The sequence below is a fragment of the Leguminivora glycinivorella genome, chromosome 13, assembly GCF_023078275.1.
Source record: "Leguminivora glycinivorella isolate SPB_JAAS2020 chromosome 13, LegGlyc_1.1, whole genome shotgun sequence".
Lineage (NCBI taxonomy): Eukaryota > Metazoa > Arthropoda > Insecta > Lepidoptera > Tortricidae > Leguminivora > Leguminivora glycinivorella.
The window spans coordinates 8,766,797-8,784,495 of NC_062983.1; the positions used below are offsets into that span (position 1 = coordinate 8,766,797).

The 17,699-nt window shown below is 38.3% G+C and overlaps 2 protein-coding genes across 2 annotated transcripts in view; one reads left to right on the forward strand and one right to left on the reverse strand.

Moving 5' to 3' along the window:
* Positions 1–17,699, forward strand: part of LOC125232347 (neuroendocrine convertase 2) — a 177,082-nt gene that overhangs the window by 137,835 nt on the left and 21,548 nt on the right. The window lies entirely within an intron of this gene.
* On the reverse strand, positions 5,474–6,918 carry LOC125232348. Its single transcript, XM_048137976.1, has 2 exons — positions 6,628–6,918; positions 5,474–5,860 (listed from the first exon to the last, which is right to left on the reverse strand). The coding sequence occupies exons 1-2, from the start codon at positions 6,856–6,858 to the stop codon at positions 5,708–5,710; spliced, it is 384 nt and encodes a 127-aa protein (XP_047993933.1). The 5' UTR covers positions 6,859–6,918; the 3' UTR covers positions 5,474–5,707.

The following is a 17,699-nucleotide window of genomic DNA, read 5'->3' on the forward strand; positions in this document are numbered from 1 at the left end:
CGCGTGCGCGGGAAGGCTTTGGGCAGCTGAGCTGACAGTGCAAACCTTTGCGTCAAAATACAGGAAACAGTGTGAATTTCACGAAAGTTATTCAAGAAACCTATTAAAAACTAAGTGCATGGTCGTAAAAAAAGTATTGTATGCACCGGTGTTTAACTGAGTCAAAAAATACTCGTGGCGTCTTAATAACAATTTTCGGCTTCGCCTCAAATTGTTACCCACGCCACTCGTCTTTTTTGATCTCCTTTAAACGCCTGTTGCATAAAATACTATTTAAAGTTCTGCTTTTGAGATTTTTTCATATTTGAGAAAACAGCCCTTATGGCCTGAAATACGGCATACGGCAGTGATATTGACATTGACATATGCTTTTTCGTATTTTGATGGTATTTTGACTGCACTGTATTTTTTGCCATGCTAATTTGAACCTTATCTCTGAGCGATGTTTTTTAATTTTCAGTTACATCACAGATGTGTATGACATGACATCTAGGTATTTAGCCATTTAAAAGAAACTACAAGGGGCTTTACAGACGTAGCGACTGCAACTGGTACAGGGCCCAAGCCATAATTTAAAATTATATTGTGATTTTTGTATGTATTTGTGGTTTATTTAATACTAAGTATGAGTTTCAACATTTTCAACTCAAGGAACTGAAATTAAGAAAAGGGACTCGGAAATTGGGTAAGATCAAGAGTCTGATGCAGATGGCGATGGCAGTATTGGATAAGATAAGATATGCGTCGATATTCCCTGTCTTTCTTTGTGTCTCTGACATGACTGCTGCTAGCTGTACTCTATTCATTAGGTTTTTATTTTATACACATACTTTATTTTTGTATCAAAATAAATGATAAATTGATAAAAAACCTAACGACCAAAAAGAATAAAGTACCTATCTGTTAGTCTTTAATACACCCCGCATATATGTAATGCACAGCACAGGCCTCCGAAGACCGGCAGGGCAATCATGGTCGCGCGATAAATGGTATAACATAGGGCCGTCCCTATCGCACTTACAAATAGTGTGATAGGGCTGATGTTTTATCATTTATCACGCGACCATAATAATTGTCTGCCTGGAGGTATCGGCCTTTAGCCCTTCACACACGTCTTTGAATAATGTTTGCGGGGATAGGCAGATTAAGCAGTTAGCGTAGGATTTTGATTAATTAAGCAGCATGCGTAACTCTCTCCTAATCAGGCTCGAGGTGTGTTAGACGATTAGCAACGTTAGCACAGTATAATAAAGAGTACTATGGTACAGTATGGCCACTCCCGCTCCCCGCTGAAAGTGCCGCCCACCCTCTCTCGGTTACCTCACAGTTACCGCCTGTCAAAAACGCGAACAGTCGACCGGTCATATCTCACTCGACAAGCATAGTACGCGTTCACCTACACGAGCTTAGACTATGTGCTAGGAACGCGCCTCTTTCATACATTTGATCGCCAGAGTCCGAGGTGTGACGTTAGTAAATAAAGTAAGGGGTAAATGGAATGAAAATCTTTAAGTTCAACACGGGTAAGTGTGTCATAAGGAAAAGTGTGACTGGTCTTCACATTTTACCGTTTTACTTATTGTTACAGGAGTTCTTGCGTAGGTATGCATACTTTTGCTACTTACTTGTTATTTATAATTAGTGGCAAACATATGAACTCTCAATAATAAATAAATAAGGATGCGTTCGAATTACGATAGGGCTGTGTCGCGCGGCTGCGTTCGTGTTCTCACAAATGGTCTCGTCGGAAGATCAGCGCTGACCTCCGGGTCAGCATTATGCTGAGACGGGACCATTTCGTGATAAACTTATCATTCCATTGTACAGTTGTAGTTTAAGTAATACTGTTTTTTTATGCATATTGTGTAGTTTTAAGTTTATTACGAATAAATATTTTGATTGATTGATTGATTGAATAAACACTGATTATCGGTTGAAACAGGCCAAATGTGAAGGCCACACACACACCCGACACACTTACCCGTTTTGTGTTTACCTATTTTCAGAGAGTTATTAGCAGAAAAGAAACTATTGTGTGGTGTCTGACTAGGAATTTTACCACCCCCTTTCCTCCCGTAGGTCGTGCTGGACAGTAGAAGTTGATTGTTGGATATGGGTTCATTTATGGTGAGAGCGATAGGATTAGGCAAGCAAACAGTCACTGCAATATCAGTGAAATATCACATTTCGTTTTTTTTAAGAGTTTGACTGAAACTTGAGTACTTACCTAGATTTATGTGCTCAGTCTAAGATTTTTGAGAATACAGGCATGTATTTATGTATGTAGTTAATTAGTTATCCTTTTCGCAACCCTGTATAATTTAAACGTAATAAACTAGTCCATAGTAATATAAATGGGAAAGTGTGTGTGTCTGTTTGTTTGTCCGTCCTTCACGGCAAAATGGAGCGACGTATAGACGTGATTTTTTAAGTGGAGAGATTCGAAGGGATGGAGAGTGACATAGGCTACTTTTTATCTCTTTCTAACGCGAGTGACGCCGCGGGCAAAAGCACTATCTTTACTAAATAATATAAACGTGAAGAGTAAGGCACGTTTATATTTTGTCACTCGTCATAGTTCTTGAGTTCCGCGGGTAACAACGAACTTTTGCTGCTTCGTCATGTCTGAGGACTCTGAGCCTAGTTAAGCGATCCTTATACTAGAAGTTTTCATTTATGCGTAATTTATATCTTAATAAACGTTATTTGGAGAAGTTTTATTTGAAAAGTTACTTGGAATATTGTAACACGGAGATAACAGAGAGCCCTCTATCATTCGTTTTCGTCATTTAGAATACATAAGTAAGTACCTACATTATTCTACACTATTTTGATGGCGGTGATGCCGTTATCGGACATAATCTAACTATCCTCGTTGATAGATGTCAAATAAGAACTAGTACTTAACTCATTGCAAAAAAGTATTTTTTCAGTACAGATGGTGTTCTTTTTACGCACTAGTGCGAGAAGTGGGTCATTATATGTCAAGTCGAAACTTCGGAGGGCCATCTGTACTGAAAAACGTCGTACGATACACGTGCGAAAAGGAAATTCGTAACTCGTGTCGATTTAAAACACTCCCTTCGGTCGTGTTTTGATTTATCGCCACTCGTTTCAAACTTCCTTTTTTACGCACTTGTATCGTAATGTACTATTTCAGAAAAAAATGTATACGAATGCTTTTTACAGTTTTACGAATAAAAATAAATAAAAAAATTTTGGCGAGATTTTCTCGACGTCATATAACATTTTATTTTGCCCTCCGAAATGTGTAGATAAAATCTTTCGGTTCCCTCATGTAACACCGTGTATAGCGTAACATTACGGAACGCGACATTCATTGTATAGAGAAAGTGAATAGCGCCCCACAACTCCAAAAGTCTATAGCTGGGAAACCAGCTCATATAACCCTTTCTGGGTTCGTTCAAATCAAGGGTGAACAGACACCTGGGCGAGCTCCATCGTAGGCCACGTTTTCGCTTCGGTTGTCGCCATGAGTAAAACTATTTAATACCTACTAAAATTATAAATCTAGTAACTATCGCGGTAACCGATATCAAATACATACTTACCTAAAGGATTTTCCGTGACATAAAAATATTTTCAGATTTCTGGGTGAATCACACGTAAAAGTAAAGTAAGTCACTTCATTAAATGTTTATTTGAACTACAGCTGCAAATGAAAGGACCTATGCATATATCGGGAAAGTAACACTTATTTAGAGATAGATTATCACTTGTACTAGCATCGTGAATAAATGGAACATGACATAAAATCGTGACTCATGTTACGCTTGCCGCGGATTGACCCATCTGTGATTTTAACCCCCGACGCAAAAACGACGGGCTGTTATAAGTTTGACGTGTCTGTCTGTTTGTCTGTCTGTCTGTCTGTCTGTCTGTCTGTGTATGTGTGTGTGTGTGTGTCTGTGGCACCGTAGCTCCCGAACGGATGAACCGATTTCAATTTAGTTTTTTTGTTTGAAAGCTGAGTTAGTCAGGAGTGTTCTTAGCCATGTTTCATATAAATTTTAATTTTGTGGTTAGGTTATGTAAAACTAGACAGACGGTCAAAAAGGTGTGGTTTTAGTTGAAGCGCAGTAGGCGATATCATAAAAATAATTGGCGAATCAATAATCTATTTATTAACTTCTGGTGGAAAGATAAAAGATAATGTGCAGTTAGTTCGGTGGGCGGTAAATGCGAAAGTCTTGTACAGTTATACTCAGATTCTGGGTTATAAACAGAATAGATTATAGGTACGACGAGTATAGTATCCAAATAATTAACAATAAAAACAGAAAAATTATACTTCGTTTTATTTAGCAATGGCTTTTGCCCGTGGCTTCGCTCGCGTTAGAAAGAGACAAAAAGTAGCCTATGTCACTTTCCAACCCAACCCTTTAACTATCTCCACTTAAAAATTACGTCAATTCGTCGCTCCGTTTTGCCGTGAAAGACGGACAAACAAACAGACACACACACTTTCACATTTATAATATTAGTATGGATTAGAGAGAACGTAAAAGCATGAAGCACGAGGTCTTTTATATGAGACATTTCTTGCCACAACTGTCATAGTATTTTAAAAAGACATTAAAAATACTCCATTGTTTTCTACACTAACATTATAATTTTTGATATTAATAGAATACAATTAGTAGTAATTATACCTACCTAGAAAGTTAACATTAAAAATAACAGACTTGACAAATATGCGTAATTAAAAAGTTGCGTAAGTCACAACTTGTGACTCACAAGTATATTCTGTAATGTCAAAATCAAAATCATTGTCTTTATACGGTGAAATAAAAAGACCGTTCAAACTTTGCATAGTGACTTTATAGGTCATAATGAACAACTTTTATTACTTTTATTTGGCTAGTCTGTGGTCAAGAGTAAGCCCATTTATAAAAAAAAACGGGACCAATGCTGAAATCGCGAAAAAAAAATTGGTTGTACCATAGAAATGAGCGGCATCATGAATTCATGACAGATATACTAAAGTCTTGTGTCGCATTCGGATAACAAGTTGTGCTTGTCTTGAGTTCCGTGAGACTCTTACTACCCGAAGCGGTCTTAATGTTGACAATTTCTTGTCGTCTTTTTGTCAAATGAAGCATTGCTTCGTCAAAATGTCTTTTGATGTGGACGTCGAAGTGGTTGAGAGTGAGGTATTTATGCGAGGACAACACCTCTTGCTCCTGCAACCGTCGGTCGAATGCTCTTTGATAAATACTGTCCAAATTGGATTTTCGTTCGTCCACATATTTTTGCGTCTTGCTGGCGGTTGGTCTGGTGTGCCGCTGGTCCCTGGTTCCGGCTCCCATGTTTGTCTGTCGTATTTTTCTTGCAATCTGTGGACAATCTGCAGTATTTTCATGAGTCTAACAATGCAATTGTAGTTTAATTGCATGTTCTTCACGGCCACAGGAAAACCAAATGAAACTGTTAAGTGTGTATAATCAATTTTTGTAGTCTATTCCTATAAATGTCTGTGGCATGTCATAACCTTGTAATCCGTATTTAGTTTCGTATTTAGAATTGGAGTAAATAGTAATATGAAATTTGCAATTGTAAATTTTGTCTGATGATTTGCCGAGTCACTTAGTTTTTGTTATGGTTCGGTGTCACTGTAAAGGTCGGTTTACACTGTGGTATATTTTACTCTAAGCTTTTAAATCTCGTTTTCAAAAACTTCATCATGTTATTGAATTTTTCTATCTTGTTTGGCTCGTCTAACTCTCGTCGTCGTCGTCGTCGTCGTCGCCTCGTCGTCGAGTCCCATTTTCGATGGCTTAGTATGGGATCCTCTAAATGCATGTCGCGTAACATTCTTCCATTCGCTTGTCGATATTTTGTCAATTCTAATAACTTGTCAATAAAATATGTCTGAGTCAGAAGTCGCTCGTCTTTATAGCGATTTCTTAACAATGTGAGCGCGGCCTTATACTGAACCTCGTTCACGGTCAAATGCTCGATCAGCTTTTCTGCGTCGCCTCGAACATGTGTTTTTAAATATTGCATTTTTTCTTTTGTTGAAATAGTGCAGTCTTCGTCAATTATTTTATTAAATAAGTCATAACATGAAGTCCATGTGTCGTAGTTTCCCGTGAAAAACAGTATCGTAATTCCCGGTAGCTTAGTCGATGAGGTTTTAATGGTCTGTTTGTCTTTGTCTAAAACCTTTTCTTGTAATAATTCTATTACGGTTTCGTATGCGTCTTGCACGTCGGTGAATAAATCTTTCATGAAATATTCGTCGCTGATTGTACACTGCTCGTAACACAGTAACAATTGCATAATAATATGCGTCTCGTCTATTCCTTGAAATAGTTTTTCAAGGGTCTTAGTCAAACTTTGCAAGTGCCATGTAGGTTTGTTTTCCGTTATGGCGGTCTGTGCGGTCAAAAGTCTTTGTCTGAACTGATTTAATCCATACTTTTGAATAAACAGCTTAAACGATATACTAAAGTCTTGTGTCGCATTCGGATAACAAGTTGTGCTTGTCTTGAGTTCCGTGAGACTCTTACTACCCGAAGCGGTCTTAATGTTGACAATTTCTTGTCGTCTTTTTGTCAAATGAAGCATTGCTTCGTCAAAATGTCTTTTGATGTGGACGTCGAAGTGGTTGAGAGTGAGGTATTTATGCGAGGACAACACCTCTTGCTCCTGCAACCGTCGGTCGAATGCTCTTTGATAAATACTGTCCAAATTGGATTTTCGTTCGTCCACATATTTTTGCGTCTTCCTGGCTGTTGAGTCTTTTTTGATGTTTGCCCAAATCCTTCTAATTTCTTCACAGTCTTCTTCCTGGTTTTTGATTAAAACGTTGATCTCGTCGATGGTCAAAGCCATTGTGTGTTCCGGTCTTCTTTCTTCTTTCTTCTTTCTTAAAGTCCCTACTTTCCCTAACCTACTCCTATCGCCCTACGACGTCAGCAAGTACCTACTGCTCTCAGCGCCCTCGCATACAGTATCGCAACTTCTCAATTGACTGGTTGAACCCGCTTGTGGGAGGCCAGCAACCGATCTGCTACTGTACGGGTACCTTCTCCGAAAGCAATACCTACTAAGTACTTCGAATTACCACAATACTGGTGCTTGTTTGAGTACACCAGCATGCAGCTCTCCAAAGTGTCAGTCAGTCAAAGTTATGTCAGGGACAAGAGGACCGCGTTTTTACCTAACTCAAACTGATTCAAATTTTTCGAAGGACCAAATGTAAAATCATGAAGTGATTTTACCAAGAAGTTAAGGGGAGAACTGTAGCCTATCCAACCTAAGTGCCCTAGCACCCTAAACAACCCTACACATCCCTACAGCCCTAGCCCTAACTATAAATTAATAATACATATAATAAGTACAGGATATCTGCACCATGAGACCTAAGGTACAGACGGACAGGGAAGGAAATGGGTAATGGAAAGGATTTTCTCACTGCTACCAACAGTGAGAGGAAAACCTTATACTCAAATGACACAGCCACGATGTCCAGGATCAAAGAGATTTATTTACACTTTTTACAAGCTATTTATACTAAATTATTTCACTGCACGTGAACAATGACAGTCGAAATGTATGAAACAGCCTAAATTTTTTTAGCAATTTCAACATTCAATCAATCAATCAATCAATCAAATTTTTATTTGCTGATAAAACATAATACAATGCATGCAAACATAGTTGTAACGAACATTACATCACTGGTAATGTCAAAATAATAATTAAAATAGAAATAGATTACAATTAGAATAAAAGAAAACAAAATTATAAATTATAAAAAGGGAATACGATTTAAAATAAAATAATAATAATAATAATTTAGGCGTAGGGATGTGACGACCCCATCGCCCATTGGTTTTACCAGTGCAATCAGTCAACGTAGGGCAGCTTGTGGCGAGCTGTTGGGGAACAGCGACCCCACGTACCCGAGTGCTCCTGGGGAGTCTGTTACCCGTAAGGCGGGTGGGTGGGACAGTACTCTCTACCTCTGGCTTGCCTTGGCTGGCCGTCCAGAGTGGAGTCGTTAGGGCTATATGCCCCAGGGGTGGAAGTGAAAATTTGCATAAGACGCGAGTTGGTGCAGTGGCTTCACAGCCACTGGGCAGAAAGCGGTGTACACCTCTCGACACCCTTGAGTTCTCACACCGGTGTTGCCCTTGAGCCATCTTGGATGTCGCTTTTTGTGGGCGCCCATCTTGTGGGGACGAGTCACCGTCTGCCGGAAATAAAATTGGATACCGTTTTATTAGGCAGGCGTCCGGTTTTTTATCCATAGCCCAGTATTTAGTCCATCACTTTCATCAAAATAGACCAGTTCATTTTAGATTCCATTAACTCTCAAATAGTCCTTACACCCTGGCGGGTGTTGCCTCTGCGTGTGTCCCATGATACGGGCAAGGGCAACATCCGCTCGGTGTACCCCTTTACATTTCATTAAAGTGTCGAAAGGGCCTCTACGTGTTGGCTTCGGCCCCGCGCACGCCTCCCAAAGGTCCGGAATACCATTGTTCCGTGATGGGAAAGACATACAAATAATAATTTAAAAGTCAGGTACTAAGAATAATTGCATATTGAGAAACTAAGAATATCAAGATAGAAGAGATACAAAGATAATGTGATGTAATTGATGACCGGAATAATTATGTGTCGATTTTTTATTTTATTTTTCATTCTAAATGTTTAATCTAATGCTCTAGTTCTAATAATATGGCATTGTAAAATATTGTCTAAGTTTTCTTTGAAACGTTCTATTCTTTCTTTAATATCTTTATCCAACTTATTATAAACTCTTACAGCAGTGTTGTTTAAACTCTTGTCAAAATAAAAAAAACCCTTAACTCTTGTAAAATTACTCTTAATTACTAACATGTCATCCTTATTTCTAAAATTACTGCGTACATTTTGTCTGGCTATTTTAAAAAGGTGTTTGTTTTTAAAGACATATAGGCATATAGAGTAAAGGTAAAGGGTGTTAAGATGTTATGCTCTATAAATCTATTGGTCCCATAGTAAATCTTGTTCATTATGACCTCAAAAGTCACTCTGCAAAGTTTGAACGGTTCTTTTTATTTCACCGTGTATGTAAGATAATTAATCACTACATCACTACATATTATAAAACAAAGTCGTTTTCTCTGTCCCTATGTCCCTATGTATGCTTAAATCTTTAAAACTACGCAACGGATTTTGATGCGGTTTTTTTTAATAGATAGAGTGATTATAGAGGAAGGTTTACATGTAGGTATAGTACCCGTGTGAAGCCGGGGCGGGTCGCTAGTACAATTATATTTTGAGAAACGCTTTTGAACGCGATCTGCAAATATAATACACCATTTTTAACCCCCGGCGCAAAAACGACGGGGTGTTATAAGTTTGACGTGTCTGTCTGTTTGTCTGTCTGTCTGTGTGTGTGTCTGTCTGTGGCATCGTAGCTCCCGAACGGATGAACCGATTTAGATTTTTTTTTGTCTGAAAGCTAAGTTAGTCGGGAGTGTTCTTAGCCATGTTTCATGAAAATCGGTCTACTATGTCGCGGTCGGGGGTTTTTTCAAAGTTTTAATTTTGTGGTTAGGTTATGTAAAATCTATCCACGATGGCTGATCCTTTTACTATGATATGTTCATCCTTTACTGATGCTAACTGTACCACAGAATTAGCTACCTATACACAAACACAAACAATACTTTTTGCCTGAAGAATTTCACGATAAATAAATAAATAAATAAATATTATAGGACATTCTTACACAGATTGACTGAGGCCCACGGTAAGCTCAAGAAGGCTTGTGTTGTGGGTACTCAGACAACGATATATATAATATATACATACTTATATACATAGGAAACATCCATGACTCAGGAACAAATATCTGTGCTCATCACACAAATAAATGCCCTTACCGGGCTTACGATGAGGGTCAAAATATTACAAAGGGGTGCCAGAGGGGTTGAGTAGGGGGTTAGGTGAAGGAATCGAACGGTAATCCGATATTTTCTAAGCCTAATGGATTCTTCCTGTAACCTATTTTCCCAACCGTTTATGTTTCTTTGTTGAGAACGAAAAGGTAAAATGGTTTTGAAAAGTACAAAGTTTTCTTTTCTGTTTATTTTTTCTTATAGTTAAGTATTTGTTACTGTTTGAAACGAGAGCAGAATAAGTCAAAAAACATCTGGATTTGTGAGTGTTAGGTTTCCAACAACTTTTTGTGGAAAGACCCTATTATGAAACATATCGTCACTACTATTAAAAAATCTCGTATCTCACGCTGTTCCTCAAAGTTAAAACGCAGTAAGTCTATATGCATTCCATACATACTTACTACAATTTTCTTTTCATTGACAGACGAAGATACAAGTTTTTTTTAAAGTAGGGACGATATGAAAATTGACGATGGGCTTACCGTTCCATTTACTGCGTAAAACAATATACGGTAATTGAAACTATTTAAAATAAAAATTAAATATTATTATCTTATTTTAAATGTATTTTTCCTATACCTACTCCGTCGATTGCTTAGCGTCGAGTTCTACGCTGATCGCGTTTATAGTAATAAAACAACTGAACGTTTAATATTAAGCATTAAATTTTCTTTTTGCATTTCAAAACTTTAGTTGCTTAATTAAGCCAAGCTCTTAGCGAAGTAAAATGTCGTGGCCTGTCCTGTCTTGTCACTTCAGAAACAACAGCTTAAGAACTAAAATTACAAACTTCATTTTGAAAACTAACTTTTGTACAACTACCTTTAAACTGTAATAATTCTGTTTAAGATTGTTTCAAGAATATTATTATTTTGTATTAATGCTAATTTTCCACATTTCTAGACCGTTAACCTTTTAGAAAATTTAGAGAGCCGTACTCTTCTCGCCGATAGTAGGTACGAAGTTATACGAAGATTTGTCTTTTATATCAGACTCCTTCGAAATTCGCTGGATATTCTGTGTCTTATACATTAATCCTTAGTAAAATAGTTAATTATGCCATACATGTACACTTCATCACACATCATCATCATTTCAGGCTTCCCTTCGTGTACGCCACTTATCCCGGTCCTGGGCTAATCTCATCCAGAAGTGCCCCGGAGTTTTTCGAATGTCGTCCACCCAATGAGCTAACGGATGCCAGGCGCTTCTTACATTCGATAGCGGCCACCATTCGGTCAACATTTTGGTCCATCTGCCATCACTCTGCCTGGCAATATGCCCCGCCCAATTCCATTTGAGTTTGGAAATGACGTCACCCACGTCCCGCACCTTGGTGCGGCGTCGGATTTCGACATTCCTCACTCGATCTTGAAGCTTAATGCCGAGTATGGTGCGCTCCATCGCTCTCTGCGCTACCCGTAGCGTAGGTATCTTATGCACAGCCTTTTTAGTGAGCGTCCATGTCTCGGCACCGTATGTATTTACACTTACTTACAGTGTAGTTATATACCGGGTCTCCCTAAAACCAACGCAAAAACGAAAATGGGTTTTAGGGACAGCCTGTATACGGGGGCGCTATACGGCCCAGACCCCATAGCCGAACGGCATTTCTACGACGCGAAACGAAAACGAAACGCCGCGAAAGGTAAGTCTGGCTCTGTCGCGCCAATACGCAAGAGCGATAGAGATAGATATCTACGAGTGTTTCGTTTCGTGAGCGTTTGTGCATTCGGCTACGCACGCTGGCAGGAAATGATGGTGTCAGTCATGGAAATGAAGCGCCGCTCAGAGCAAACTTAAATGGAAAGCGAACGTTCACGAATACTGACAGACGTAACATACATGTACTTATATGCTGGCTGATTTGAAGTCAATACTGTTCAAGTGAATTTGAATTTGGAAGAAAAAATCTTATAAGGTGCAGTAGGGTATTTCCGAATGATTTTTGCACTAGTTGATAAGGTGTACTATGTGTTTCCACGAACCAGTCAATGTAGCAAAGTTTTTAGACGGAAATAGTGAATAACACACTTACTAGATGGAATAGCCTAACAATCGATTACAGAATTTTTCATAAATAATGTAATTTTTTTTAAATACAAGCATTTCAAATCTAGTTTGTTTTTTCGTTGCAAACGTGCAATTCCGAATTGGTTCGGGTAAATCCGAATACACTTGAAAACGAGTTTTACGTGTATGTCGCATAAGAAACATATTACTTTTTTGATTGAAATTACCCTCCCTGCTCTTTTTACTCAATTAGGCGTATAGGAGTACTTATACGTGTGTTTGTCAAGCTTTTATTTCGGATTTACCCGATCAGGAATCTGTGGTACTCAAACTTTAATGACACTTGCAAAGAGGACAAAAAAAATGTTGCCGCTTGAAATGCCAGGAATCGAGGAAACAGTCTTATATAATAAGTACGTATGAAAATGAAATCTTTATTTTTTTATCCAATCGATTTCATTTATATCAACCATCAATAGTTTCCTAGGGTTCGACTTATGATAATGTACCTACTTAATAAAAATCCACATATTAAAGGCTTAGAAGGCAAATGTACATATTTTAGAATCGTTATATCCGAATTACAAAAGAACTTAATTTTGTTTGTTTGAGAACCACTGGCTGTTACTTTGAGAAAACAAGGTCGGGTAATTCCGGAACACTTTGTGACACGGAATTCCCCACTTCGGGTAAATCTGAAAATGTAATAAAACTCAAGCTAGAATAGTTTAAGCCGATTTAAAATGGCTAAAAAACGAAGATCTCTCAAACACAAAAGCAGTCAATTCATTTCCTCATCAAATTACAGAGTTAGCGATGGTCGTCTAATTCCGAATGTCAAAAAAGCGGGAATTTTTCACTCGCTCACTAATCTGATGCGCCACACGCGTAGTTTCGCCGCTAGCGTCTCGAGCCAACTTACGCGGGGAGGGAGATACATGAACGTCATAGGATGTGTTTTTATATTAAAGGAAAAAATGGAAAAATTGACGCTTCCGGCGGGACTTGAACCCGCATCATTTGCAATCCGTGCAAGGCTCTTAACCAATTGAGCTACGGAAGCCACGCCGGACATCGCAAATCCTTCCATGCCTTTCCTTATGTACACACGTCTTGGGGTGACGTCTAGCGCCATCTACCGACAGACTATTACATCTTGTAACGGCACTGGAGTCTCAAGTTATATTGAGAATTCACCAGTAACAATGTGCTAACCCATACTAAATTTATTTTTAACAAGCAGAAACGTCTGCTAACGAAGCGTCTGGAAGCGTAAATTTTTCCATTTTTTCCTTTAATATAAAAATGTTTAGAATCGTTAGCAGACGTTTCTGCTTGTTAAAAATAAATTTAGTATGGGTTAGCACATTGTTACTGGTGAATTCTCAATATAACTTGAGACTCCAGTGCCGTTACAAGATGTAATAGTCTGTCGGTAGATGGCGCTAGACGTCACCCCAAGACGTGTGTACATAAGGAAAGGCATGGAAGGATTTGCGATGTCCGGCGTGGCTTCCGTAGCTCAATTGGTTAAGAGCCTTGCACGGATTGCAAATGATGCGGGTTCAAGTCCCGCCGGAAGCGTAAATTTTTCCATTTTTTCCTTTAATATAAAAATGTTTAGAATCGTTAGCAGACGTTTCTGCTTGTTAAAAATAAATATAGGATGTGTTGGCAGAGCAAATAATGTAGCCGCGATTAGTAGATATTAGTAATTTTCGGAATATCCCGAATTTCGGAATTAGCCGAGTAAACCTTATAGGAATAAGAAGAGTCAGTCTAAGACAGTTGACAACGATCTTGACAGCCTCACCGCCGGTGCTAATCGTATTTCAAACGTCAAATTTCAATGAACTTGTGACGTTGCTATCAAAATCATTGCCAACTTACCTTGGTCTGACTCTAATCTTTATTTCATAATAAGTATAACTCAGTCTATTTAAAAAATAATATATTTTTGTATTTTATCTATCCGTACTCATAGTAAAGTTATCGACGCAATTAGGTTTATATTCGTTACGGCCCAGCATTCATTTAACACGGAAACACGTGTTTTGTCCTTTAATACCAGCGGGTAAAAACGCATTTTATCCACTAGTGGGTAAAGTAATTTCACCTTGAATAAAGTCTAATTAATTGCTTTAAAATTGATAAAAGTAGGTGAATCTAGTAATAAAGATGATTTATTACCTGTGGAACTAGGTACTGGAAGCAGTGATAAACGCACTTTTTGTGTTGTAGTTTCCTCGCTATAGTGAGGGGAAAAGTTTTGTGTTACACTCGGGTGCAAATGTATTTTACTTCTCGTGTGTTAAAAAACTCGCAAGTTCAGGATTCTATTCTCAAACCACTCGCTTCGCTCGTGGATCAACTATAGAATCCTTTCACTTGCTCGTTTTTCAATTCCACACTCGGCGTTAAAATACAACTTTGCCCCCTTGTATAACAAATAACTATTTCAGTGCAGGTGTTTTTTTTCCGCACTAGTGCGAGAAGTGGTTCATTATATGTCAGGTCGAAACTTCGGATGGCCATCTACTGAAAAATGTCGTACGATACACGTGCGAAAAGGAAATTCGTAACTCGTGTCGATTTAAAACACTCCATTTGGTCGTGTTTTAATTTATCGCCACTCGTTTCGAACTTCCTTTTTTTCGCACTTGTATTAGTCCGAGAAGTGGAATGTTCTCAAATAAAATTGAAATAACATTTAAGCTAAGCAGAAAAAATACCTATCAACAAACTTTTAGCACTTCCTATCGTACTGTGTTCTTACTTTACCTAAAAAATAAACGTCTTTCAGACTTCCGTTCCATACTTCTAGCACTTCGCTTATAGTCTTTCTAAAACACTCCTTTTGTTTTTTCCCTGCGTGCGAAAAGGTCTCAGAATGGTCTCAGATTTACCTTTTAGTAACAGATGGTCTGGGAGGGTAATAAATTGAAGAGCTGCTCAAATTTATTACAGGGCAATAAAGAAGAATAGGCGATAAGTTGTATTTCCAACACTTTCAGTACGTAGCAAATTATAAAGGTTGCACGCAGAAAAAAAATATCTTGTATATTTATTTATGATGGTATTCAAGGCAATCAAGCAGCCAAATCTCATAGCAGGCAATTATCGATACATGGAGTCATCCATGCCCAATCCCAATCCCAATCCCAATCCCAATCCCAATCCCAATCCCAATCCCAATCCCAATCCCAATCCCAATCCAATCCCAATCCCAATCCCAATCCTATCCCTATCCCTATCCCTATCCTATCCCTATCCTATCCTATCCTATCCCTATCCCTATCCTATCCTATCCTATCCCTATCCCTTATCCCTATCCCTATCCCTATCCTATCCCTATCCCTATCCCTATCCCTATCCCTATCCCTATCCCTATCCCTATCCCTATCCCTCCCAATCCCAATCCCAATCCCAATCCTAATCCTAATCCCAATCCCAATCCCAATCCCAATCCCTATCCCTATCCCTATCCTATCCCTATCCCTATCCCTATCCCTATCCCTATCCCTATCCCTATCCCTATCCCTATCCCTATCCCTATCCCTATCCTATCCCTATCCCTATCCCTATCCCTATCCTATCCCTATCCCTATCCCTATCCCTATCCCTATCCCTATCCCTATCCCTATCCCTAATTACGTTACACAGATTTAATGATTAGTGACTCCGCCTAACTCTTGTCACAACATGTATTGTCACTAGGGATGTACCGACTAGTCGGGAAAGCCGACTATCCGGCCACTTTTGTAGTCGGCGATTAGTAAAACAGTACAAAGATAAATCAACAGATGATGTGGTTGTATTATGTACCTATTTGTTATGCCTTTCTTAGTCAAAACAACAAATATCAGTCATCACAGAAACTTAGGACTATCAACTTCATAGGTAGGATCACTAATTCACTACCTGCGCCAAACCGGTTGTTAAAAATAGAAAATGTACATAAATATTCTCATAGACTTTTGAACCTGTAAAAAAACATGAAAAGCGCGAACGAAGGACCAAAGACGACATTCAAATTGTCAATTTAGTCGAAAAAACTGTCTTGGCCGACTAGCCGACTAATCGGCCACCCTAGTGCCGACTAGTCGGTAGTCGGCCTAGTCGGCCAAATCAATAGTTGGTACATCCCTAATTGTCACATTATATTGCGTCTCGCCTTAAACGTGTGACGTAATCAATGGTGATTCCTAATTCCTAATACCAGTGGCCCATTTCTCAAAACTGAAAGATGCAAGTGACAAGCGGAAGTCTCTTTCCAACTTGTCGTATTAGACATTGACTACCACTTGTAAATTGTAACTTGTAGCTTCGAGAAATGGGCCCCAGAGGTGTTTTAAGGCTTTCCGAATTTCTTTTGTTGACAATTGGAAGGCCTCATTGGTTCGGAGACGTCCCGAGCGGCAATATGCAAGATTACAAAATTATTTAAATATTTAATTAAAATTATTTTCTTAATCGCGAGAATGTTGGTAGATTATCGCAGCAAATTTAATAATTTGACAAAATATTAATTTGACAATATTTAACAAAGTAAAAAAGGTGCATTAGGGTAATTCCGAATGGCAGAAATGTTCGGGAAATTTCTAAAGGGGAATCTTGATATGATGGAAATAATGGTGAGGTTTATGCGACTTTCGAAATTAGACGACTTTCAGAATTACCTTAATGCACCTTATTTAGTTTCCAAACTGAAATAATAAAATTATTGCATTATAGTGATAAATAATTTCGAATGTCCATTTAGCTCGGGGCAAAAATATAGAGTAGAATAAGTACAGCATAAAATATAAATTTTAAACAAACCAACACAGCATTTTAGATACTTATTCAAAAGGTTTATATTGTAGTAAACCCTCGTTCCATTTGAGAGATAACGACTGGGATTTTGCTTCCAAACGAGCCGTGACAAACCGATGGCCACGTATTCTCATTTACGCGAGATTGTGGGCTAGTCCTATTCTCTAACCCACTTATTCATAAAAAAGTTACTGGACTGATAAAGTGTTTTGACCTTTTCTTACAAATACATAAGTAAACAAGACGGAAAGGGATAAATCCTTTTTAAATAATCAGTTCAGTAACTTTTTTTTATGAATAAAGGGTAAGTGACCAATGTAATGTGACCTCAAGTTCCGTAATTAGGAAATGAAACGATCATAGATATAGGAAGTAGCATAATCATCAACTTCACACACCTGTAGATTTACAATCAAGCCACCAACGCTCGACTTAGTATTGTAATAAGACCCTTGTTTGATATCCTTACAAGTTGAGACACTATTTAATACTCTCCGGGATTTCGTTCCAAGTTCGCAACTAAACTATTTGATTAATAAAACCTTAGGTATTGCGTATAGCTTTAATTGTATCTGAATATTTTATATGGCGATTCGTAGGTACCAACTCTAAAAGGACTTTTTATTGAGTTATCCAAATATTCCAACTCTATAAATATGATTATCGAAGTCTTTGTACCCCGAAATTCTCGCAATTTCCAAGCGTGACTGAATTTCCAATGGTATTGCTATTTGCTCGTACCTGTACCTAAAAGGCTTTTCGTTTAGTCAAACATTGTCTAGTGCTTATACAACACAATTATACCGGGTGGGCTTAAATTAAAATTAAACTAGGCTATGTTCCTTAAGCTGTCCATCTTTTGTTCAGTGACTTTAAAAATTATAACATACTAGCTTTTTCCCGCGGCTTCGCTCGCGTTAGAAAGAGACAAACAGTAGCCTATATCGT